Here is a 25,716-nt window from a genome sequence, read left to right as displayed (position 1 = left end):
ATTCGACTTCCAATCTGTTTTTTATACTTCAGTAATGCAAACTATCTATTCTCGCGTTCTTCAGTCGACACTTTGTTATCTACTAACACTTTTGCTACAATGGCTGAATGCGTATTAGTAGTAAAAGAGACAGCATAGACCACTTTGGAAGTTAGGGGGTCTTTTTTTACTTTATTTCACATGCTAGGGGCCTCATTAACCAGCCTCTCCCATGGTTCATTTAAATGCCGCAAGGGATATTGGGATAGCAATGTGCCTTCCTGATTGGTCAGTTGCTTATATATGCAAAAACGAGGGTATATAAGTTCTGAGTGGGCCATCTAGGGGCAAGTCTTGCTCTAGAAGTCCCACCCTCAACAACAACTCAACTCTTCATAACCATGGCAACTCCAATATTGTCACCAAGACTACCGGAAGAGGGATGACAGAAGTGTTATTCAGTGAAGGCAGAACTGCCGTAATACTTCAACGTTAAGACTAACACCAGTGTCTGGACAATGCCCACCGTCTCTGACCAAGATAAGAGGTATGCTGATGTTCCAGGAAGGAAAAGCCCTAACTTGCCAGAGCCTTCTCAGGAAGTGTCCCTGCCTCATAAGACTCCGTCCAGTCAGCCATCAGCAGCTGCTTTGGTCCCTCCACCTTCCAAGCCTGGCACCACCAGTCAAGCAGGTGAGAGACAATTGAGATTTCTTCTGCATGACACGGAGATGTCAGCTCGGATTGTGAGTGTGCAGATGTACAAGGGAAATGTGTACGTGGGGATACGTGAATTCTTCAAGAAACCTGACACTGGAGAACTGATACCGACAAAGAAGGGCATCAATTTGAATTTGGATCAGTGGAGTCGACTGAAAAGTATTGTGCAGAGTATTGATGAGGCTGCCAAGACACTGACGTGCAATTGAACTGGTACTCACAGACCCGTCTTTCATCCCTTTTTCAGAGCCTTCCTTCAGCGATATGCCGAATGACTTGGACAGGAAAGTGGCAAGAAGAGTGGCAAAATATGTCTACGCCAAGTTTATCCTGGACCAAGTCAATGCTATCATCAACGAAAACAGTGAGGGGTGCCGAGAAGACTACCCATCTCAGAGGGACCATGAGTGCCTGTACTATGGCGATACCCCTGCAGGTCAACGAGAAGTCATCATCAAGTACTTTACGGATGCTGCCAAACGAGTCAGAAATCTATTCTTGGCATGGCTGAAGTGTGTTACATCACCCTGGATCATAATGTTCCCCTTGGATTACTTGATCTTGATGATCTGTTGGAGTTGCTGTACTACCGCTGGAGTGAAGACCCTGAAAGATGTTTTGAAGCTCTATCGGACAGTCTGTCTATGTATGGAATGGTCTTGTGCAACAACATGATCACTGCAGTTTGTTCCACAGTTAGTTCTGCAAGCAGTTAATCATTTCAATTTCCTTCAATTTATAAATGTGTTTTTTCTTCGGACATTACAACTTTGCCAAGGACACTGAAAAACACTTGCAATAAAAAAAGGTGTTGTGTTTCATGTTATTTGCCTTGTTAAATTTTGTTATCTTTGAGAAAATAAAATTTTCTGTTATTGATTAAAATGAAAAAATATCTTGTCCGTCTATACTCTTTGTGAGCTAGCAAAGTATGATTGTTTTATGAATAAGTATGATTGATTGCCCCCTCCCCTCCCCTTCCCCCTCCCCTTTTACCATCATCCTTGAGAGAGAAAAAAACACACAGACGCACATGCTTTGTATTTTCAATTGAACAAGTTTGAAAATTTATTGAACACCAACAGGAAAGCCAACACAAGAACTAGTAACAATGTAATGAATATGACTTCTAAGTCAAACGAGTCTGTAAAAAGTTAACATCATAAATGTCAAAATCAACACCAGTCATTTTTCAATGAAATCAATTACGAGAAAGTCATTAAAAATCAAGTCCTCAGTAAACTGCTTCACAATGTTCGACATGGACCATCCCCGGCAACGATGTAGCAGATAGTAAAGGACATATTGTCCACACACTGAAGAAAGGGTCCCTGGAGCCTTTGTCTGTTATAGATCCAGTGGAGAGAGTTCCTGTTGAGGAATGCCTTGAAAGGTGTCCTGTTGGGTGGACGTCCGTAAGAATCGAAATATTCACCACGGTTGCTATCGGCAAAGCAGAAAGCCACGGCTTTTCTCTATTTTCGTTGTAGAAAATCCTGGTTTTAGCTTGGGGTCTGTGTCATTTGTTATATCACATCACAGTGAAAGCATATTACCGAAGCTCAGATTTCCGACTGCTATACATAGTGCACAATATATTTATGCGTGACAGGGAGTTGACACTTTCAATTTGACCGTATTTTAATGCGCTCGGCCGCACCTGCCCTGTCGGTGCACAAAGAAACCGTTTAGCGACATCGTTCCCGCTGCATTGACAGTTACACTGACAATCTTTTCGTAATTGCTACAATTGCCGATCCTGCTTGACTCAGGGCCAACATAAATGCAAACTGCCAGTTATCATGGTTTCTAGATTATTTTTTCCGGCGTAAAGATTTACGTAATAAATATCAGTTTTACTTCATAAAAGAGGCACATTATGTCGCTATGGAGAAATGTTTATGTTTTGTCAGTTTCCCGTGAGAATAAATAATACAGGTTGTCTACATGGTACAGCGTTGTTATTTACAGGATTAGACTGGTATGGTGTCGTAAACATTGAACACAATTGCGATAAAATGTTCTGATCGATCAATAGACGTTGAACTAATGATATGCACGTCCTGCTGAACCTGCTTGACCCCAAGGCGAAAATCTACAGCTTTAAAATCCCAGTCCGTCCGAATATGACTCCACCGTCTCGAAATTACAATCATACGCATTTTCCAGGCGTCTGTAATCAAAGTCGGGGTATGGTCTTTCCATGTCGTTCTTATTTTCGTATTCGAAAATCGGAATAATGAAATGGGTTAAAAACGTTCATATGAAACAAAGATTTGCTGAAATCCTACCATATTGAACATCCTGTGAAAATAGCATCTGTCCTAATCGAAACTGGTCGTATTGCGTAAACTGAACGTGACTTAGAAATTATACGATGTGTCACGAGCTCCGCGTAATATAAGTAATTTTGTCATCGCTGCTGTATACTGTAACTCTGAGCATTAGTCGTACAAAAACTTTAAACTTTTTACTTCAGTTCTAAAACAAAGACTAATTACTCATATTAAAAATGAAAACCTTATAATTAGGGAACAAATTGGCTTTATGCCAGAGTTTAGTACATTTGATCATATATTTGTTTTAAAACAATTACTTACAAAGTATCTGAGTAAGGGGAAATATATTTTTGGCTGTTTCATAGACTTTCAAAAAGCCTTTGATTCAATTTGGCATGTGGGGCTTCTACACAAACTAATAAAGTATGGTATCACAGGGAAATTTTATAACATCATTAAGTCAATGTATTTAAATTCGAAGTGTTGCATTAGGGTGAAAGAGGGACTCACTGAACAGTTTCCCATTGAGAGAGGAATAAGGCAAGGTGACGGCCTAAGCCCACTGCTTTTTAACCTATACATTAATGACATAAAAGATTCGCTTAATTGTGTCACCAATGACCCACCAACTTTATTACGGAGTACTTATCATGTCTACTTTATGCCGATGACTTACTTCTACTATCTGAGACACCTACGGGGCTACAAAATGCTTTAAATTCAATAGGGCATTATTGTGAAAAATGGATTTAGGCATAAACATTCTCAAATCAAAAATCATGGTTTTCAACAAATCGGGGAAAATTTTCAACAATTTAAATTTACTATACATGGTAATGAGTTGGAAAATGTGTCAACATATACTTACCTTGGCATAAAGTTAAATATTACAGGCAAACTAAACAGAGCACAAATTGATTTGAAAAACAGAGCTATGAAGGCATGTTTTAAATTGAGACAGTTACTCTTTGCAGAGTCAAATATTCCAATTAAGGTCCATTTACAAATGTTTGATGCCATGATAAAACCTATTCTGCTATACTGTACAGAAGTATGGACTGCGACATATGCACAAATGCAAAACCATACTCACAAACTTAACAGACACAATTGAAAAGTTGCACATTAAATTTTGCAAGCACATACTTAAAGTGAATAATAAAGCATCCAACATAGCATGTTTAATGGAACTGGGCAGATATCCTCTAATTGTTTCAAGCATAACACAAATGGTCAAATATTGGTTAAAAATAAGTAAGAAAGCAGATACAACACTGACTCGTGAGGCTTATGATCTGGGTTGTCAACTGGACAATGCACATACAGATAATTGGGTGTCAGGAATTAAACAATCGTTGCTGCTCGTAAATATTGGAGATGCCATGAATGTAAAGATAGAAAATGACAAACAGTTTAAAACTAATTTCAATGTAAAGTTAAACAGCTATTTGAAAAATGTGCATTTGAATTGATTCATGATGATACCAGACAAGGGCACCATAAAAATAAATTCGCACATACAGAGAGTTGAAAAAAGATTTCTCTCTCGAAAGCTACCTTCATGTTATAAAAAACCCAGATCACAGATCAGCCCTGTGCAAGTTACGCATTAGTGCACACATACTACACATAGAAACAGGTAGATATAGAAACCTTGATGTCATAGACAGAGCATGCCCAATTTGCCAAAACAAACAAGTAGAAGATGAGATACATTTTCTTTTTCATTGCAAAGGATACACAGACATTAGACATGATTTTTTCAGTAAACTAAACATTTGTAAAAACGCATTCAGAGGCACACAAGACCTTGTAAGCATCTTTTCAAGGACAGATAAAGCATCACTATGTGAATTGGGAAAATACATACATACATGTTTTAAACTCAGACAAGACAAAATGAAAAAGACAAAGTAAACTATTTATGAACCTTTAATATGTTGACCTCATTTATAGATATTGTATATATATATATATACTCTTTCATTGTTGTTTTTGCAAAACCTTTATTGTACTTTATGATCAAGATCCCAACTGGGATACGATTTCAATAAAGGCTTACTTTACTTTACTTTTACAAAATACACCCTGGCGCATATGTTTGTGTAAACTAAACATAGTTCAAAAGACAGAAGTCAAGTGTTTGACATCTGAAGTTTCAGACATCTTAACTTCTATAGCTATGAAGTTTCCATTTTTCCCGTGCTCGAAGAGCCGATTGGAATACCGGTCAAGACGGAAATTTGCATGGTAACGGCAACCTGACCTGAACGTATACTCCCTCACCAAACAAGGATGGCAGCCGGTGGCTATGGTGTCATTTTTGAACTGCATTTTTCCTCTCCAACTTCTGAGAACAATGTTTGAATAACATTTCTTCGTTCTCGTAATTCTTTGTTTTCTGGCATCGACTATTATATGTCTTTTAACTTCGGATATATTTTACTTTTGTGGTTTTCATTCGCTCATGTACAACATATTTTTCTACGACGAATAGACCCAGCGAGATTACGTATGTAATTCTTATCTGCGTTCCTGATGTCACGTTCCATTGCTTCATTGTGTCAGATAGTACACGCTTTCTATCTCACATTTCCTATTTCTGACGTGGTTTTTCCTCATACATATGGGACTTGTATGTCTTCCTATGGCTAGAAACGAGCGGCTAAAACATGGAGTCTCGCCCCTATTCTACTGTCTGCGCTAAAACTAACCTAGCTTGTGATAAAGAAACATCGTCCAACGGACTGTAACCATGGCCACGTCCCTCATCCAGTCTGCAACAATTATAAATTTTAGAGTGTGTTGAACCTACCTGCTGCATAACGTTATAATAAAGTATTGGGCAGTTGCATGCACAGTGCAGGGTTTAGATTAGATGTTTTGGCTGTAAACGAATAATATCAAGAACTTTTTGTTTTCTTAATTTTTCATCTAATCAATGGTAGTTTCAAAGAACAAATGTTCATCTCGGTTGTGATAATGGTAAAGAATTATACTCAATACACGTTATCAAACTTGCCCTGGAAAACCTCTCTTATTTGTAAATTTCCCGTTTCGAAAATTTTGCAAAGATCGCAAATTCCTGACAAAATGTCATGACATAAGATTAAAATCATAGGGAAATAATCGTCCGAAGAATACGTATAACAGCCTTAGAGTTACGACTGAATTACGACTGACTGAGCAACAAGAGACCATGCACTGATCACAAGTCTAGCCGTCGCTTCTTTAAAGTTACCTCCTCTGCAAAAGTGTGATTGCATAAGCGTGAAAATGTCCTGGTGTGATTTGCTCAGAGAGGTGGTAATGATTAATTTAAGAAACCTCGGTGACGCTATAAACGGCCGGGGTTTTGAAGAAAAGGTATATTTGCAAAGTGAAAAACCCAGGCCTAGTCGGGCCTAGCCAGGCCTAGTCGGGTCCTCTAGGTTAATGATCTAAAATTTAAAGCCGCACTTTTCAATCCCAGGTTCTCGCATCAGTGGAGTTCTCCTCCCAGTCAAACACATATGTAATCGGGTCAGTCACAATCAGGGTGCTCTAGACAGATTTCGACATGTTACGCTCTAATATAAAAAAAATGTTGAGCAAAATTTAATGAAACATTGTTCCTAATATGAAACAACCAGTAGAACCAAACAGGCCCCATCGAAAAAATGGAGTTTTTGTGATGATTTTGAGCTGAGTAGTGAAAAAAGTATCCTAAAAATGGGTCAAAATGGGCGTTACGCTGTTTCATCTGAAAAAGCACATTTTGTAAACTCACTTTTTGAAACTGTTAGATTATTTTTTTTCGATTATTCAGAATATTTAAAGTATCACATAGCATTTCTTCTTTCTTTTGCAAGTTATTTCATCTTAATACATGGATTTGAATGGAAATGGCGTGATAATAAGTGAAATTGGTGTGTCGTTACGCTTTTTATATTTTGACAACAGCATTGATTTATCTCTCTATTATCACTTGGAAAACATTACCGTAGAATGTTTCCTTAAACATCTATTTGATTGGAAGACCAACTGTGATTAGTTGGTACTAAATGTTTATAGGGTCAACGTATTGATTATGAATGACAAATCATGAAAGTTGCCCACATTTTTTCCCCCAAATTTTGTAGTGTCCGTGACACCCTCATAACTTTCAGCCACATTCAGATAGTAGAGATCTGATGTCATTAGCCAAAGTGGTCCTGTTTGCCTTCCTTACGTGTTATAAAAATTTAATCCATTTACCACTTGTATTGTTTCAGTATATCAAAAAGGGGCCAAATGTAGTGTCCGTGACAGCCGTAGTGTCCGTGACACCAAATCCATACATTACTTGTTACAGTGATTTATGCTGGTAATTCTATTGTTTACCAGCTGAAGTTACACTTTTATAAGAGAGTAACTTAGTTTTTGAGTAAGACATCAAATGAAATATATTAAACCAGTGAAAGATGTTTTTTCTACCTTTTAAGATTGTAATGTTAAAAAACTCCTATGAAATAACGGTATAGGGGTTTAAAAAAAGGAACAGAAATAGTGTTATCAGTTATTTCCCAATATAACTTTAAGATAGAAATGTTATTTATAGTGAAATTAAGGCATAACACTGAACAAACTAATTTACTTTCACATTAAACCACTTTCCATTTGCAACTGGCTTCATGTCACGGACACTACACCTAACAAGTGGTTAACCATTTTTTACTGCATTACATTTAAATTCACCTGACATCTGAAGTAAACTTCATAGACCATAATAAATCATTTTAATAACAAAATAAAATGTGTTTTTGAATTATATAAGGGGGAAGTGGTTGCAAATCTGACTATTTATGATGATGCTGCAGTAGTGTTAGCCCCAGTACGGACCTCGGTCAACAGTGATGCATATAAGGGGAGGGTTTATGTCCCTTCAATTTTTTTTTTCTGTTGTAACCCTTTGCATTGTAAAGCTGTATTATCACTGTTTGATGAAATTTCAATCGTGTGTTGGTTGTTAAGGGAAAGCTATGGTGAGACATAGTCGGATCTATCATGTGATGTATGTTGAATGCTGTGATCCTGAAATCTGTTTGGAAACCCAAGTGTGTGGTTTCTCCTCAGTCGCAAAGTTCTGTCTTTCCTAAGTTGTTGTGTCAGATATTTTGTTGTTTTTGTTATACTTGTTGATGTTAATGTTTTCACGTGTTATTGGCTTCAAATAACATCAATATTTATATATTTTTATTTTGTGTTTAGATTATTGTTAACGTTTTGTCTCTTTTTGTGAACTATGTTTTGACAAGTGTGTCTTTTATGTTCTTGTTTCTTTTTATGGGTTATTATTGGGTGGTTTGGGACAAGGATTTTTAATGTTTCGTACTTTTCAAGTTCCTGACAGTATTTTGTAAGACTTTCTTTCAAATCTTTGGGCTACTGCCAAATATTTGGCTGTTTAATGGGCTGAAATGCATTGTAGGGGATTGCATTTCATAAACTGGAAATGGAAATCATCTCTGAATACCAAAATGTGATTCACTTTTGGAAAAGATTCAGAAATGACATTTTCATATTTTTACTGGAACACAAAACCAACTGGCAGAGTTCAGCTATAGAATAAACATAATGCACCAAACATTTAAATTTTCTGTTAAGAAATCACTAGAAAAAAATATAATTTCTCGACATCAAATTTTGAAGGGCCTAACGCACAACCAAGAAAACATTTAGATATTAAAACCCACAAAAAACTAATTGGAACATTTCAATACCTGCACAGATAATCATTAAATTTTAAAGGACTAATTGAAGGTGAAATTCTCAGATACTTCTCTACATCCAATGACCCAAACGATTTCAAGGAGATAGTTGATTTCTTTACAAGCAAATTAATTTACAGAGAATACAAGGAAAAGGAAATAACTAGAATTACAACATAAAACAAACACAGTAATTGAACTCAACAAAAAGTACAAGAAAAATAAAGAAGGAAACAACAAATAATCTAATCTTCACAACAACATATAGGCCATAAATTAAAACAAAAGACTTGAAAGAAAGTCTTGCAAAATATTGGAGGAACTTGAAAAGGACGAAACATTAAAAATCCTTTTCCCTGAACCCCCAATAACAGCCTACAAAAGAAACAAAAACATAAAAGACACACTTGTCAAAAACAAAATTCACAAAAAAATCTCAACACAAGATAAAAATATGGAAATATTGGCTTTATTTTTTGAAGCCAATAACACATGAAAACGACAACAAGAACAAGCATATAAAAATCAAAATATCTGACACAACAACTTAGGAAAGACAGGACTTTGCGACTGAGGAGAAACCACACACTTGGGTTTTGAAACATTGATTTCATGATCACAACATTCAAAAGTCACCACATGCTAGATCCGACTATGTCTCGCCATAGCTTTCCATAAACAAACAAACAAACAAACAACACAAGACTGAAATTTTATCAAACACAAATAATACAACCTTATAATGCAAACAAGGAGATAAAACAGAAAAATAACATTACGGGACATAAATCCTCCCTTATATACATCACTATTGACAAATATCCATAATGGAGCCCACACTACCAGTAGTACCACCATAAATAGTCAGATTTGCAACCTCTTTTCCCTTATACACAATAGATGCTGAGCAAATACTTAAAATACTCCAGTCACCTACAAATATCACTATGAGTGGCAAGAGAGTATTATATTATACTCTTCATGACTTTAATTAGACTTCTGATATAGAGAATTTGTGTTTAATATTGTCTGTTAAAAGTGATAAAGAAGTTGCCCCTTTAAGTATTCAAATGTGTAGTGTCCGTGACGATACTGAAATACAGATAACAATACTATGTTGGAAACCAACTGTTCAGTAAATCATTATTGCTCACTTTATTTTGTTACTAGGACAGTTTTGCATTGTATAGCATTTTCTACATACCAGTTATCTCAAGAATTTTTGCATTCAGTGTTGTATTTCTGATAAAATTTTCTGGTTATTGAAAAATACCAGTACTACAAATATTCTTTATGTCAAACTTCCTCAATAATATGTTTTGATTTTTTGTAATCAATTCTTGTCATAATTTTACTGTTTTTACAGGTTTACTGGTTATAATAAACAACAGTTTGTTTCACACACATATTCCTGAATGTGTAGTGTCCGTGACGCTTTTACCATACTACAAAAATGACTAGAAAACTAGCAAAAAATGAGCAAAATTTTGCTGCAAATACTATTAATGTTTTCCAAAGACTTCAACATTTGCAGTAAAATTAATTTTAATGTACAAGAGGGCAAATCTGTAAACTAGAGGAACCATAAGCTCATAGGGAGAAAAAAATGAAAAATTCTTTTTTTTTCGTAACAAATCATTTTGGCAGGAAATCATGCAAAGCTGGGTAAAATCCTGATACATTCACCTTATTTTCTACAACAGATGTTATATATTTTCTTGGTGTAAACTTTTAAAAAGAATATTTGTACAAATGTTGTATTGTCTACTATGTTATTTCTCCATCAACTCATAATATTTTGTAGCGTCCGTGACGGTGCGTCAACACAATAAAGAACTAGTTGCCATGGAAATACTGAGAAAGTTTGGTTCACAACTTTTCAAGCAAATATGTACCAAACCTTAAGCTTTGTGAATTTAGTAAATTTAGATATGTGTCTACAAGATGAAATTTTGACAAAAGTGAAACACTCTACAGCACCCTGATTGTCACTGAGCCGATTGCCAGTACGATGTTTGATTTCTATACATTAATTACACAAACTGATCTCCATCTTTTGTCACCTTTTGCTAATCCTGCAAACAGAGCTTATATAACCGGATGATTGACGGTCGGTTCAAATTGCCAACGGTCATTTGTTTCCTCAGCACCACACACGAATTTCCTTAAAAAACATCGTCCAGTCAAGTTAGAATTCAAATATAACCACAGGGTTTGATCGGCAGCAGCTTCTTGCTAACCGCTTGGCAGTCTGTCAACGGTTTTGCGTTCGGAAAAAAATAAAATATGGCATTTTCTGGAGCGTGTGCCTCATGTTACCTGTTTGGTGTCCACTTACACAATGAACGCCGCCATAGGTTGGCACCCTTTTAAAGGGAGGCTCCGCCTTTAAATTGAATTCATGTGTGCGCCCTTGCTAGTAGACAGCCCTGCACATGTAAAGATATGCGCCTATCTGAACGGAATTACAGTCATCTGGCACCAGCCCAACCCACCCAGAACCAACTCGCCCGATTCCAACTCGCCAAATTCCAACTCGCCCGTTGTTTGATATGTAGTTGTTGATTCCATGTACGCTAAACCGATGGCCTGAGGCAAGCATGTCGGTCCAGTAACCGTGAAAGACGGTCATGCGGTTCCTAAAGACATGAGTCAGTATTAAAATGCAGTAACTTTCCCTATACGTAAAGAAGCCGAATGAAATTTGTTGGCACATATTCAAGCCCACACCTGTGGTTCTCAATGTAAGAAATATTTGTTGTTAGAAAAAAAAAGTTTGAATACGTACCAGGTACTCATAAAATTGCAAAATACTATCGGGTGAGTTGGCATCCGGCAAGTTGGAATCGGGTGAGTTGGTATCGGCGAGTGGATCTGGGCGGGTTGGAAAAGGTGCGAGTTGACTGGTACTCATCTGAATGTATCTCATATGCTTTTCGGCATGTCTGAGTTAAACAGCGTACTGTCTAAAATGGGCGGAGAACGTCAGGGAAAGATATTAACCCAAACATGTGTGGTTAATTCTCAGAAATATATTTTTATATTGACAGAAAACTAGTTTGTATGCGTAAATAATTCCATGTTTGGCACACAACACGATATGAAGACGGTAAACAAGTGAAAACGGCGCGCGCCGAGAACGACCCAAGTCACTGCGTACTTTCCAGAAAACATAGAGCATGTCGAGCACACGTGAATCGTCGTGATGAAATCTGCTTGTACCCGGAAGAGAATAAATCAACCCCGCGGTCTAGGAGGCATGGCAGACTGCGATCGATGCAAATTGCAAGTGGCTTTTTCGCCGCATGAATTTCAAAAAACAAATAAGGTTGCGTACACAAATAACGATTAGAGGGGCTGGAGGAATCTCGATTGAAATCTTATTTTTTTTCAGATCCCCGCTCAAACCCTAAAATTTTCAAATGCCCCCCCCCTCTATGTGGTCAAAATTGTTCAAGTCCCCCCAAAACTATCACATGCCTGCATAATTGTAAAGGATGTGAGCGCAGAAAAAATAGACATGTATTGCGCCGTTCTGCTCACAGGTGTTCAACACTACCTGTTATTAGCACTTTGTTATGGTCATATTCCAAAGGCAAGTTCTTTAAAAGCGTCAGTGATTTTTTTAGATTTATTCGTCTAAAAGCCAACTGGAGTAAATCCAACTCTGGCCAGATCAATTGCTCCTGCTAAGAGCAAACACAATGACAATCATGAGAGAGTAGGCAAATTGTGAATTCTGGCTAATCCCATATTGCACAGTGACCTACCAAAAATTTGTTTCAAAACTACAAGACATATATGAAATTAGATGCTTCTCAAAATTGACAATACTGGAAGCTTAAAGTTAAATATTCCATTAAGTAAATGTTTTAATCTCTGAAATTTTGGGTGTAATTATTGCAAGTTTGGTTAAAAAATAAATAATTCCATTTGGTCACATATTTTTTCTTTTAGTTTTTACTGTTCAAAATTTTACTTCTGTATTTTATAACAAGAATACGAAAATTTACGTCTTTTTTCTTTAATATTCGATTTTTCTCATATGCCAAAATTCAAAAATTTCAATGTGTTTTTCCATGTGTTCCATGTGTTACTCTCTGGCCTGATCTTGTTTAGTAATGTTTCATTGTCATGAGCGTCATTTTACCCAAACTATTCTTCAACTACGATGTACATCAGAATCAGAGCTATGTCTGTCACTGTTCAGGTATGCAGTAACAGTGCACTGCAGTAGCAGAGCATTAATGATAGTGACACTACCCATAGGCAGTAGCTGTATTAACTTTGAATTTTGGCAATATTTTTGTTCAGTTTTACAACTGCGGTTCTTATTCTACTCCCTACAGCAAGTTGAATTGTCTAGTATTCAGCTTGCTTTCACAGCCTATGTATGTGTACCGTGCATTTGCATCACTGACAACTAACTGTCAGTCTGGACTCCAATTAAATTATCATCTAGATTAGGATTAGATTAGATTAGGCTGGTACTGAACGCAGGCTCAACAGTGCCTCTATATTCAGCTCCTGATACATCCATACTCTCAGTAGTTTTGACGGTTCTGGTTTGCATGATGTAGGGTTCAGAGTAGTTGTACTTCATGGGTTGTGTTGCCAGGAATTTGTCTAGACGATTCTTGAAGGAATTCACAGACGTAGCACTGATTACAGTTCCAGGAAGATTGTTCCATATTGTAGCTATCCTATTTGTGAAAAAATTACATCTGATGTTCAGCTTACAATGATCCTTGTCAATTTTGAGCTGGTGTCCTCCGGTGTAATGGTAATTACTGAGTCTGAATAAACCTTCCGAAGCACAGTGGTCATATATACCACTCATGATTTTAAAAGTTTCAATGAGGTCACCACGCAATCTACGAAATGACAATGATGGCAGATCAAGTATTCTGAGTCTCTCCTCGTATGGATAATTATTGAGTCCAGGCAGCAATTTGGTTGCTCTGCGCTGAACGTTCTCGATGCAGTCAATATCCTTTACTTTGTATGGGTTCCACACACAGCTGCCATATTCCAAGATAGGACGAACTAGTGCTTTGAAAAGTAATCTGAAGGTGTCTTTGTCTAGAAAGTTGAAGGTTCTCCTAATGAGTCCGACAATCCTGTTGGCTTTGTTGACTTGGGTTTGGATATGCATCTCAAAGTTCAAGTTACTGTCCACTATGACGCCAATGTCTTTTTCATATTTGACGACTTCTAGAGTGACGTTTGTTCCATCTTGACGGCACATGGTGTATGAATTTGTATTAATTGACTTATTTTTACTGTGAACTGACAAGACTTTACATTTGTCCGGGTGAAATTTGAGCAACCAATCATTGCTCCATTGAGATAAACGGTCGAGATCTCTCTGGATTACTGTAGAGTCTACAACAGTCTTAATCTCACGGTAAATTTTAGTGTCATCAGCAAATAAATAAACATTGGATGCCACACAGTCTGGTAGGTCATGTATGAAAATTACAAACAGGATGGGACCGAGCACAGAGCCTTGAGGGACACCACTGGTTACATCATGCCACTTGGAGAACTGGCTGTTTACACACACTCGTTGTTGGCGGTCTCTCAGAAAATCTTGCACCCAGATGCAGGTTGTCTGACTAATACCATAATAAGACAATTTGCGATGAGGCGTTTATGGGGAACCTTATCAAAAGCTTTCATGAAATCCATATACACAGCGTTAATTACACCTCCCTCATCAAGAATACTGGTCCAGTGATCCAAAACTTTGAGTAGCTGTAATGTGGTCGATCTACCACTTATGAAACCATACTGTTTTTTACTGAATAAGTCATGTTTGTCCATATGTGATACAATTTTCCTCCGAATAAGCTTTTCCATAGTTTTACAGATAATACTGGTCAAGCTGATGGGTCTGTAGTTAGACGGAGATTTCTTATTTCCCTTCTTGAAAATCGCTGAAATCTGAGCTTCTTTCCATGCTTTTGGTACAACACCAGAGAAGAATGATTTATTGAAGATAATAGAAAGTGGCGTGTGAATAATGTTGGCTACTTCTTTCAAGATTTTAGGATGAACTCCATCAGGGCCAGATGATTTTGTCACATCAAGTTGTAATAGGAGATTCCTAACTTCTGATTTAGTAAAAGGACTGTCACTGGACATAACATCAACATGACTACCGTTGAGAACTGGAATGTTAGAGTTACTATCATCTTCTGAAGTGAAGACACTGCTGAAGAAGTCCGCTAAAAAATTTGCTTTCTCCTCATCACTACTTGCAGTAAGCAGGTGACCATCTTCAATAATCTGAAGCTCAGAAATTCCCGATCTGACTTTCCTCTTTGAATTAACATATTGCCAAAAGTTCTTACAGTTAGTTTTGATAGATTCCGCTATTCTTTTTTCTCGTGCTCTCCTGTCATTCTTAACAATGCTTTTGAGTTTATTTCTGGCCTTACAGTATTCACGGTATTTAACAGGATCCTTAGATTCCATATATCTTTTCCAAAGTCTATGTTTCCTCTTTATACACTTCACTGTTACTTGATTTAGTGGAGGCCGATCATTATAAGTATCATGTCGGAATGTTTTCACAGGAACATACTTTTTCATTGCAATGTTCCACATTTCCATGAAGAAGTTATATGCTTCTTCAGTAGTTTTGTCCAGCAGTATGTGCTCCCAGTCTATAGACAGCTCATTTTGAATTCCCAACAGATCAGCTTTGGAGTAGTTGTAACGTGTGGTAGAAGTGGAGACAATTTTAGCGTAACATTTGACATCAAGGCACAGCACACAGTGGTCACTGGATCCAAGAGGACTATCATGCACAATATATGAGATGCAGTTGTCGTCATCAACAATTACTAGTCTAAAATGGATGGCTCCTGGTTAATTCTGGTCCTAGTTGGCTTAGATATCATCTGGTAAACATAACAATCCCGAAGACACTCAAGAAACATATCGCTGTTCTTGTGTTTAGCAGTCCAAGACGACCAGTCAATATCTGGGTAATTAAAATCCCCTGTAATAATTAGATGAGTGAATTTGCACTGCATGAAAACCCAATAATACTTACTGTATTAACATGGATTATTGCCTGTATTTTAGCTGAAGAGTGCATATTATACAGATGAATACAGTCAAGAATCCATTTTTGTATATTCAGCAACCTGTATTCATGTTGATTCATGTGAATTCACGTGAATTATACTATAATACAGGCAACTCATTAATGTGAATTTATCTGAATTATTGGGTTTTCATGCAGTGTTGGTGTTGCCAATACAGACTGACTTAAACATATCACGAAGGTGGCGATGGTTGACCTCCAAAGATGAAGGACTCCTGTAGACACAGCCATATAGGAGATTATCACAATCATGTAAACCAACTTTAATCCACACACATTCCTCAAAATCTGTTTGGATTTCCACAAGTTGGGCGTCAGTTTCTTTTTGGCATAAATCACAATTCCACGTCTAGCTTTGCCAGGAAAGTCATTTGGAAAAAAGTCGTAATCTTCAATGCTAAGTTCAGATGTGTTGACCGTGTAGCGCATATTCTTGGGTAATACTTCACTGATGGCAATAATATCAGGTGCTGCTCCTTCTGCGTTGATAATGTAGCGTTGTAAGAGTTCATCGAATTTATTTGGTAAACTGTCAGCATTAGTATATATACAAAATAAGTTATGTCCACGAAAACTATGTACATTCCTATTAACAATATTTTTTCCTTTCGTTAGATTGTGTCCTTTCCTTTCACTTTGATAATTTTCCTTTCCCAAGGTGGTCCTCTCACCAGGAAACGGAAGTCCCCCGACGACTTGTCGTTAAGATTTCTTGCCTCTATCATCAACTTTTTGTTCAGTTCTCGCTCTTCTCTTGTCATGTCATGGGTAACAGAAATTTTTTTGAAGAGACTACTTGAAGGGACGTCCCGAAGTTTGGGAAGACATTTCATGAAACCCTTTTTTGCAGCAACATCAGCCATGCTGACCTTAATTGGTCTGGGTCTGACAGAGTCTGCTTCAGCTGGAGTATTGATTTTTCCTATTCGGACAACATTCTGTATATGTGTATGATCTGCTTCAATAACATCAGCTAATTCACGAAGTACATTAGTATCCGCCATTGTTCTTCCAGTTGGGTCAGGATTTATCTGTTCAGGAACACCATAAACAATCATATTCTTCTCTCTGTCGTTACTCTCTCTCAGTTCCTGTACTTTCTTTTTGACAGACTCCTCAATGTTTCCTAATGATTTTGTAGTTATGAGTCCTTCAGCTTCAGTGTGCTTCTTAATCAATGCTATCACTTTGTCCTCATCGACTTTTGACTTCATTCTATTTTCAAGACTAGTAATTCTATCTTCCATTGATTTCAAAAGAGCTTCTACTTCGCTATCAGTTCTAATGTTTTTCATCACCTTCTCTTCGCAAGTGCAACAGAACCAATGAAGTGCAGGATTCTTGAACATCTCATAGTCATCTGCTGACAGTTTCAAACATTCTCGGCAAAAGTACTTCAGACAGTATTCACACTGAACAATTTCTGCACTGTCGTCTGAAAATTCTTCTTTACAAACTTCGCAAATCCATACCTCCTGGTTCTGCCGCGTATGACTCGGACTTGATGTAGCTTTCTGCCTTTTGGTGAGAGAGTTTGAACGCGATTTGGCTGGAAGTCTCGGCATTGTACATGAAGTTGCAATAAACAATAGACAGTTCCACAATGGCTTCCACAACCGCACACGAGGTCAGGGACGAAAATCTAAGCCTCACCAGTCATGAAGAATAACAGGAGTCGAAAAATGAAAACGTCACTGGACAGACGACAAACTATGTAGGGACACGGTGACTGATAATTTCGACGACAAGAAACAGTTTCTATCTGCAAAAAACAGCTAATTTTTCCGGAGCGTCAAACGTGATATTCGTCATAAACCGGAACCGGAACTGTATCTAATACATATCTTTATCATATACCCATGACCGTATCCGTGTCTCCTCTGACGCGTCGTGACGTGGAACGTAAAACATCAGTCTGATACGGCACGTTATACGTCATCAATTGTTGTTTATTTCCGATTTTGATGTTATGATGTTCATCTTGCATTTAACGATCAAATCCATCTTTTTCACTTCAATCAAAATTTACTAATATAAAACGAAACACATTACGTGCACATATTAATCTAACGTTTCTTTATTTCAGATCTAAAGAGAGTTACCGGAAAGGTTGTTGAAGAAAATAAAAGTTGATGTCTATACTCTGTTGTATTTCACGCTACTTTGTCGTTCCTGTTCACGTTAGCCATGTTTCAGCAAGAGTTATAAAAGTGAATTCAAACTTACAATATTGTCCGTGTAATAATTATCCACAAGAACACCGGGACGGTGACCAGAATAAGTAAATTGGCTCCATTCCTTTTCTGAACTGCGGTAAATTGCGCTGAAATAATCCTGTTTAGACTGTATACACTCGACACGATGCGATCGACGACTTGATCAGCTGTTGTAAACAAACATGTATCAATGCGCTCAGACCAGCGGCAGAATATAAAAACATAGTCCCTTCGAAAGACTGACAAAAACTAATAAAATTTCTTTATTTTTAATTACCTTTCACATAAATACACGGTCATGGGCAAATGATAAACCGGTTATCCCACGATATCAGCACTTGGTTGGGACGTATTGCCACTCATGAGGGTGCGCGCCGCATCACAATCGTCTTCGACTCGTGTGATGCGGCTCGCACCCTCACTCGTGGCAATACGTCCCAACCAAGCGCTGATATCGTGGGATAACCTCATTATATTTATATACAGTCTTTGTCGACAAACTAATATTATGTGTTTCAGCATGCTGTAGGGAGATAGCAAGAAACTGGTGTTGTTATATTGCCTAGAAATATTGCAGAAATCATTAACAGTTGCAGCTTTTGCCCTGTTACTAGACTCAAGTTTGTTTCTTTTACATCAAATCACAGGTTTAGATTTTTTTGAGATAAAAGTCATGAAATTTGACAAAATGGTTCTAGATTTTGTTAAATTATTACTAACATTACAACATTTTGATGACATAAAAATGGTATTCATTTTTCATTGAATTACCTACAAAAACTTGGAAAATGTAAAACGCAAACACACATAAGGTACAATCACACGTGCTGTGTTTCTACTGTGAGTGAGTGGCGCGGGCATTGTTTTGACGAAAACCCAGTGAAGTCTGTAATTTCACAGGAGTGGCTCACAAAAACTAAGAATGCATCTCTTGGTTTATTTTTTCACGTTTTTTTACTCATACTTACATTTTCACTTTTGACTTTCATCAACGTAGTGCATTTTCATGGCGGTAGCTAAATTTCGTTCACTTCAGTTTGAGTTTTTGTACTTCCGTGATTACGGTTTTCTTCCGAATTCCGTCTTTTTCATCATGGTACTCATAATGCCTAGCCGAGATTCCATTTGTTTAATATTTGATTTAATGAATAATCGGGCTTTATGCTGTTTTTTATAGCTTATCAATAAAGGAACTTGATATTTCTCTGAGCATGCATGACTAACGAGGTAGAGCTACAAACGTAACGCAGTGAAATGCGTCGTCAGTTCGAGGGTCTATGGTCAAACCGGTAACAGTTGACAACAAACGTGTTGAAGTGAACAAGTCAGACTGCTGTGTTGTTCTGTCCATACTCGGACGCAATCAATATTGTACTTGTAGCGATTGTACATGGTAGTCAACAGTCAGTCAGGGCTCGATATACACGCTATTTCAACTCCCGTAAATTACATCTTGTTATACAGATGCAGTAATCCGAAAGAAAACTGGTTCATTGTGGACAGTCTCACAAGGCTGCATTTTTAGTAGACAAGAATAGCATCATACATTGCAACACATTTCAATCCGCGGCGTCTCAACGGTGAAGATGTCCATGGCATGAAGACTGTGATCAATTTCAGTCGTGTGTTACCATACGAGTCCCCATGAGCGAAGAAGGGCGATGTTGTGAAATTTTAGGTAACAAATTCAGAAAGAATGAAATCTGAGCTGGAGACTTCAGCGGTAGCCTCAAGTTATTGACTGAAAGATTCCGTCGCGTGCGGGCGCCCCTGGCGCACTGCGACCTATGACCCTTCCCTTACTTGTTAAGGTCGTAGGTCGACGGAATCTTTCAGTCTACCTCAAGTTACAGTGCAGTCCTGAGTTGTACGCTGGCGCAGAGTAGGCCATTGAAAATGCGAATACAATTGTGCGCTGATTATCATGGTAAATTAATGCGCTGTCAGTGGGCTTGAGCGCATCGCACACTGGCCAAGCCGTACCTTTACATTGGCATTGTGCGCTACGGAAACCAGCATTTTGCGGCAAATGTACCAGCATAGTGCAAGCTTGGTTATGCGCAGGCTTAGCTACTAAGGCAGTGACGAAAAAGGTTATTAAACATAAGGCAACTTGCATCGGGGTTATTTTCACTCTGTGCTGCAGATACCAGCACATGCATGGCAAATAGCCTAATAGCCTTATAGCCGAGCGGCAGACTCACCTATTTTTCACACTTAATGTACCACCTTACATACGGCCACATCATACGTCATTTGAAAGCTTATTATCTCTACTTTAAGAAAATTGACGATGTGGAGCTGCCAATAGGGCCATACCCCCCTTATTTGCATAATTCACACGGGTAACCAATTTGCATAAATGCGATATAAAATTTGAAATGTCATTGTTAACTACTCTAAACATACTTTTCAATTATCGAGTGATATATGAAATGAAAGGTATTTCCATGTAGAATACAACTTTGATATCTAAAGCCATATTTAAATTGATTTCACTAAAATATTTTCATATTCATATTGAAAATAATATTTTCCTCTCTTGAATAACAATATTTAAAAATTTTAACACATACAGCTACAACATACAGCTACATCATACATCATTTGAAAGCTTATTATCTCTACTTTATGAAAATGGACAATGTTGAGCTGTCAAATAGGGCCATTACCCCCAATTTGCATAATTTACACGGGTACCCAATTTGCATAAATGTGATGTAAAATCAGAAATTTACTGTTAACTACTCTAAACATACTTTTAAACTATCGAGTGACATTCAAATGAAAGGTATTTGCATGTAGAATACAACTTTGATATCATAAGAGATATTTAAATTGATTTCACTGAAATATTTTCATATTTATATTGAAAAAAATTTTTCCCCTTTTGAATAACAATATTCAAAAAAATAATACATACAGCACACAATACAGCCACATCATGCGTCATTTGAAAGCTTATTATCTCTACTTTAGAAAATTGACAATGTTGAACTATCAAGTACGGCCGTAGCTCCCAATTTGCATAATTCACAGTGGTACGCAAATTACAGAAATGTGACATAAAAATAGGAATTTATTAACTACTCTAAGCATACTTTAAACTATCAAGTGATATATCGAATGAAAGGTATTGGCATGTAGACTACAAAATAGATACCCAAAGAGATAATAAATTGATTTATTGAATTTTTTTCATAATTATATCGAAAAATATATTTTTCCCTTTTGAATAATGATATTTTAATAATTTTAACACATACAACTACATCGTACAGCCACATTGTACGTCACTTGAAAGCCTACTACCTCTGCTTCATGAAAATTCACGATATGCAGCTGCAAAATAGAGCCGTAATTATTTAATTTGCATAATGCACACGGGTACCTAATTTGCATGAGGTCCGATATAAAATCATAAAAAATCCATTGTTATGTACTCTTCACTTGCTTTTCAACTATCGAGTGATATATCAAATGAAAGGTATTGGCATGTAGAATAAAACTATGAATTCCAAACACGTATCTAAAATATTCTTATCGAATTATTTTTATTTAAATCGCGAATATCTTGACTTATTTTTAATATTCATAAAACTATGCAGTAAATACGAATAATGCTCACATTATGCAAACTAAGAATAAAATATATACAAAATAAGAATAATTGAGCAACACACAGAACAAATATCGCTCTGACTGAGATTCAGAGATAGTGTATGATTTTCATTGGAACCAACACGAGCTTAATAAATTCATATCAAACATAAAAAATGCACCCTACTCTGAAATTTTCGAAAGCTCTTGTCAAAAAATTACATCTTTAGACCTCATTATCTGTGAAGGTCATCGATGTTACAAATTAAATTCTCGACTTAAGAACACACACACAAAACTAACAGATACCAGATTCCAGTTCATGCAATCAAACGGCAACATTACGATACATTAGAACAATATGCAACAACAATACGGTACAAAATACAAGATTTTATCGAATAAAAGTAATGAATTAAAAATAAAAAAAGTAAAGGTAATTTTAGATCTTGTTTGATTATTACTAACTTTACAACAATCGGATGACATTTAATTGTTATTCGATTTTCACTGAATTGCCTTCGAAACCTTGAAATCGCAAAAAGTAAAAAGGAACAAAATATTTTCAGGTCCCCTTTAGGCAGATCAAAACTTTCAAGTGCTCCTCTACTATCCCTCAAAATTTCGATTCCACCCCGAATTCCCCCGCCCTTCATCACCATTATTTGTGAACGTAGCCTACTCACATACATATGAAACAGAATATAAGCCTTACACCTATGCCAAACAAAACCCGCAACAGCTCGATCTCCGATTCACATGAGCATACACAAACACAACCAGACCAAAGGTAGACATTCTAGCTTCCTTCTTGAACAAACTAAACTTCAGTGAAACAACGTGGCCAAGTAGTGCACACGTTTCACCAACCCAAAATGAATTTTAAGCGACTGATGAAGACAACACTATTCTCGAAAGGTAGCATCAAAGGATCGCAGTGTCACAGTAGTCTCTCCACTCCAGTGTGGGTTCAGGGCAGGATACGTAGATTAGGGGTACGTCCTGCCATGGCAAATCAAAACTTTACACAAAACAGCCAAACATAACATACACAAAATTCAAGATATGATATAAGATATTAACGATGTGTGGAGTTGCTTTCTTAATTACATGTCACCAGTTGTGTCTGCTGTCAAATTAATCTTCCATGAACAGGGCAGCTATAATGTGGCAACCCTTTTACTCATGACAAAACTGTTAAAGAAGAGGATGATGAATTTGTAGAATTACTAGATGTACTGGAAGGAAATGAATGACACTGTATCGCCATGAATGACTTGGATCATGAATCATGCCATAACTTTGACTAAAGCTTACGCTCACACATTGTTTCGGCTGCATAGTTACTTTTCAACGACTACAATAGTGTCGTTCATGTGGATCTTTCTTTATGTTTGGACTAAATAGTAATTGGTGATATTTTCCCAACACATCTTTACGAAATATATATATATATATATATATATATATATATATATATATATATATATATATATATATATATATATATATATTATATATATATATATTATATATATATATTACTGGTGTTTCCTTGGTTACAATTCATGTACTGTGAATGGGTATATTATAATCTAATACAAAGGGCATGTTTGGAGAAACACTCTGATCTGTAAAAACTAGACATCGGTATCGGATAATAATGCAGTCAAGAAGTGCTATTAATATGTTTTGAAAGATACATTAAACAAACAAAATATTCATTTCCAGACCTCATTTCAGCTGTTTGTTCTCCGTGTTCTATGCACTTTTTACACATCATAATGCATGTGGTTTAATTGATACTGCTGCTAAAATTTTAAAATACCGTTATTCAAAAGGGGAAAATAACGTTTTTCACTACAAATATGAAAATGTTTCAGTAAAACCACTTTGTATATGTCTTTGGATGTCAATTTTGTCTTTTGCATGCAAATACTTTTCATTTGATATATCACTCGATAGTTGAAGAGTATGTTTAGAATATATAATGAATTTTCTAATTTTATATTGCATTTATGCAAATTGCTTACCTGTTTAAATTATGCAAATTTAGGAATACGGCCTCACTTGACAGTTCAACATTGTCAATTTTCTTGAATAAGAGATCATAAGCTTTAAATGACGTATGATATGGCTGTATGATGTGGCTGAATATGATGAAATATTTATAATTGTTATTCAAAAGGGGCAAATATTTTTTCAATATAAATATGAAAATATTCAGTAACACCAATTTGAATATCTCTTCGATAGCCATTTCGTATTGTACATGCAGATACCTCTCATTTGATATATCATTCGATAGTTTAAAAGTATGTTTAGAGTAGTGAACGATGAATTTGTAATTTTATATTGCATTTATGAAAATTGATACCCTTGTAAATTATGCAAATTAGGGGCTATGGCCGTCCTCGACAGTTCAACATTGTCAATTTTCTTGAAGTAGAGATAATAAGCTTTTAAATGATGTATGATGTAGCTGTATGTTGTAGCTGTATGTGTTAAATTTTTAAAATATTGTTATTCAAGAGAGGAAAATATTATTTTCAATATAAAGATGAAAATATTTCAGTGAAATCAATTTAAATATGTCTTTGGATATCAAAGTTGTATTCTACATGCAAATACCTTTCATTTTATATATCACTCTATAGTTTAGAAGTATTTTTACAATAGTTAACAGTGAATTTTATAATTTTATACCGCACTTTGCAAATTTGGTACCTGTGTGAATTATGCAAATTAGGGGGTATGGCCCTACTTGGCAGCTCCACATCAATTTTCTTGAAATAGAGAGAATAAGCTTTTAAATGATGCATGATGTGGCTTTATGTAAGGTGAGTAGATTAAATTCCTAATATAACGCCCTTTTGGTGGATTCGCCGCTCGCCTATTAGCATATTAAAAAAAATGACATTTTTTTAACAGACTGGTATTGATTCAATTCTTTATGTAGGAAAGTCGTTGCATGACAGATTGTATCCACACAGGCATTGTTAAGATTCATGTACAAATTTATAGGCAACAGATTTGAAAACTAGCTTTGGACTGTGGTATTTTACTTGTGATCCAACCTCACCCATGTTTAGTTATTTCGGGGATAATTTCTTTACGATTGATAATTTTATTCATACATTATACTATGCTCTCCATGCTGCTTTTCAGACGTCTACGCAGGCAATATCCATCTTTACGGCATGGCATTAATCCAAGCAGAATGGTTTTTTTCAATGTATTTCATTCTCATGACAGAAATGATGAAGGCTATCCACACTACAATGGACATGCAATGCTAGTTATTGTTGAATCTTTGACTGGGCTTTGTTATAATTTACAACGTTTGGTTTGCACTTTAACAGACGAACCACTTGTAACCGTACTTTTCCAAATTATGTGAGTTTCTCTTCATAGCCTGATTATCATAATTTGTGTAGAAAATTCCAGACTTCCACATCATTTATACATGCTGACATCAATAGAGAATTTGATTTTCAATTCATTACAAACAAATGTGAAACAAATGTCCAAGCTCAAACAAGCTCCCGTAAAAAATCATATAACCGTATCCAACAACCCCACCACCATGCCACCAATCCATCATAAACTTTGCCATTGCATACGACATATAATGCATGCGGCGACTCTGTCATTAACAATGACATGTTCATTGAATTTTTGAAGAATTGATGCTGCCCGAGATTTTCCTTGGTGGCGTTTTGAAAACGGCCCGTGAAAGCATATGGAAAACCCAAGGGAAGAACACCACCGTCATCAGCCCGGACTCTTTTTTAGATATCCCGTCACCTAATGTACATGTGCAACTCAGGTAAGTGTGTTGTGAAAGGCGGCAGTCTACTGACTTTAGGCTTTTATTTAAAAAGAAATAAAGTCCTGAACACCTTTTCTGTTGAAAGAGGCAGGGGGAATGCTGGAACGGGTATGGACATACTCCCCAACTCTCAAACCCTTGGTGTGCGGCAGACTTCTATTACCATTAGCAAAATAGGGCGTCATCCTGTCTCTTTTTCAGTACCTGTCATAAGCCATATCCTACATAATTCTGTTAGGTGGCT

The 25,716-nt window shown here is 36.6% G+C and overlaps 2 protein-coding genes across 2 annotated transcripts in view; one reads left to right on the top strand and one right to left on the bottom strand.

Moving 5' to 3' along the window:
* LOC139129404 (uncharacterized) overlaps positions 1–25,716 on the bottom strand; it is a 355,444-nt gene that overhangs the window by 160,279 nt on the left and 169,449 nt on the right. The gene's annotated exons all lie outside the window — the stretch shown is intronic.
* Positions 498–908, top strand: LOC139130271 (activated RNA polymerase II transcriptional coactivator p15-like). The gene has a single exon (XM_070696025.1). The coding sequence runs from the start codon at positions 498–500 to the stop codon at positions 906–908; it is 411 nt and encodes a 136-aa protein (XP_070552126.1).

The sequence above is a fragment of the Ptychodera flava genome, chromosome 3 (assembly GCF_041260155.1).
Source record: "Ptychodera flava strain L36383 chromosome 3, AS_Pfla_20210202, whole genome shotgun sequence".
NCBI classification, from domain to species: domain Eukaryota; kingdom Metazoa; phylum Hemichordata; class Enteropneusta; family Ptychoderidae; genus Ptychodera; species Ptychodera flava.
This window is presented reverse-complemented; position numbering and strand designations above follow the sequence as displayed.

What these genes read in the sequence shown, in the direction of transcription:
- LOC139130271 (XM_070696025.1), top strand. Translation starts at nt 498, where the DNA reads ATGCCCACCGTCTCTGACCAAGATAAGAGGTATGCTGATGTTCCAGGA.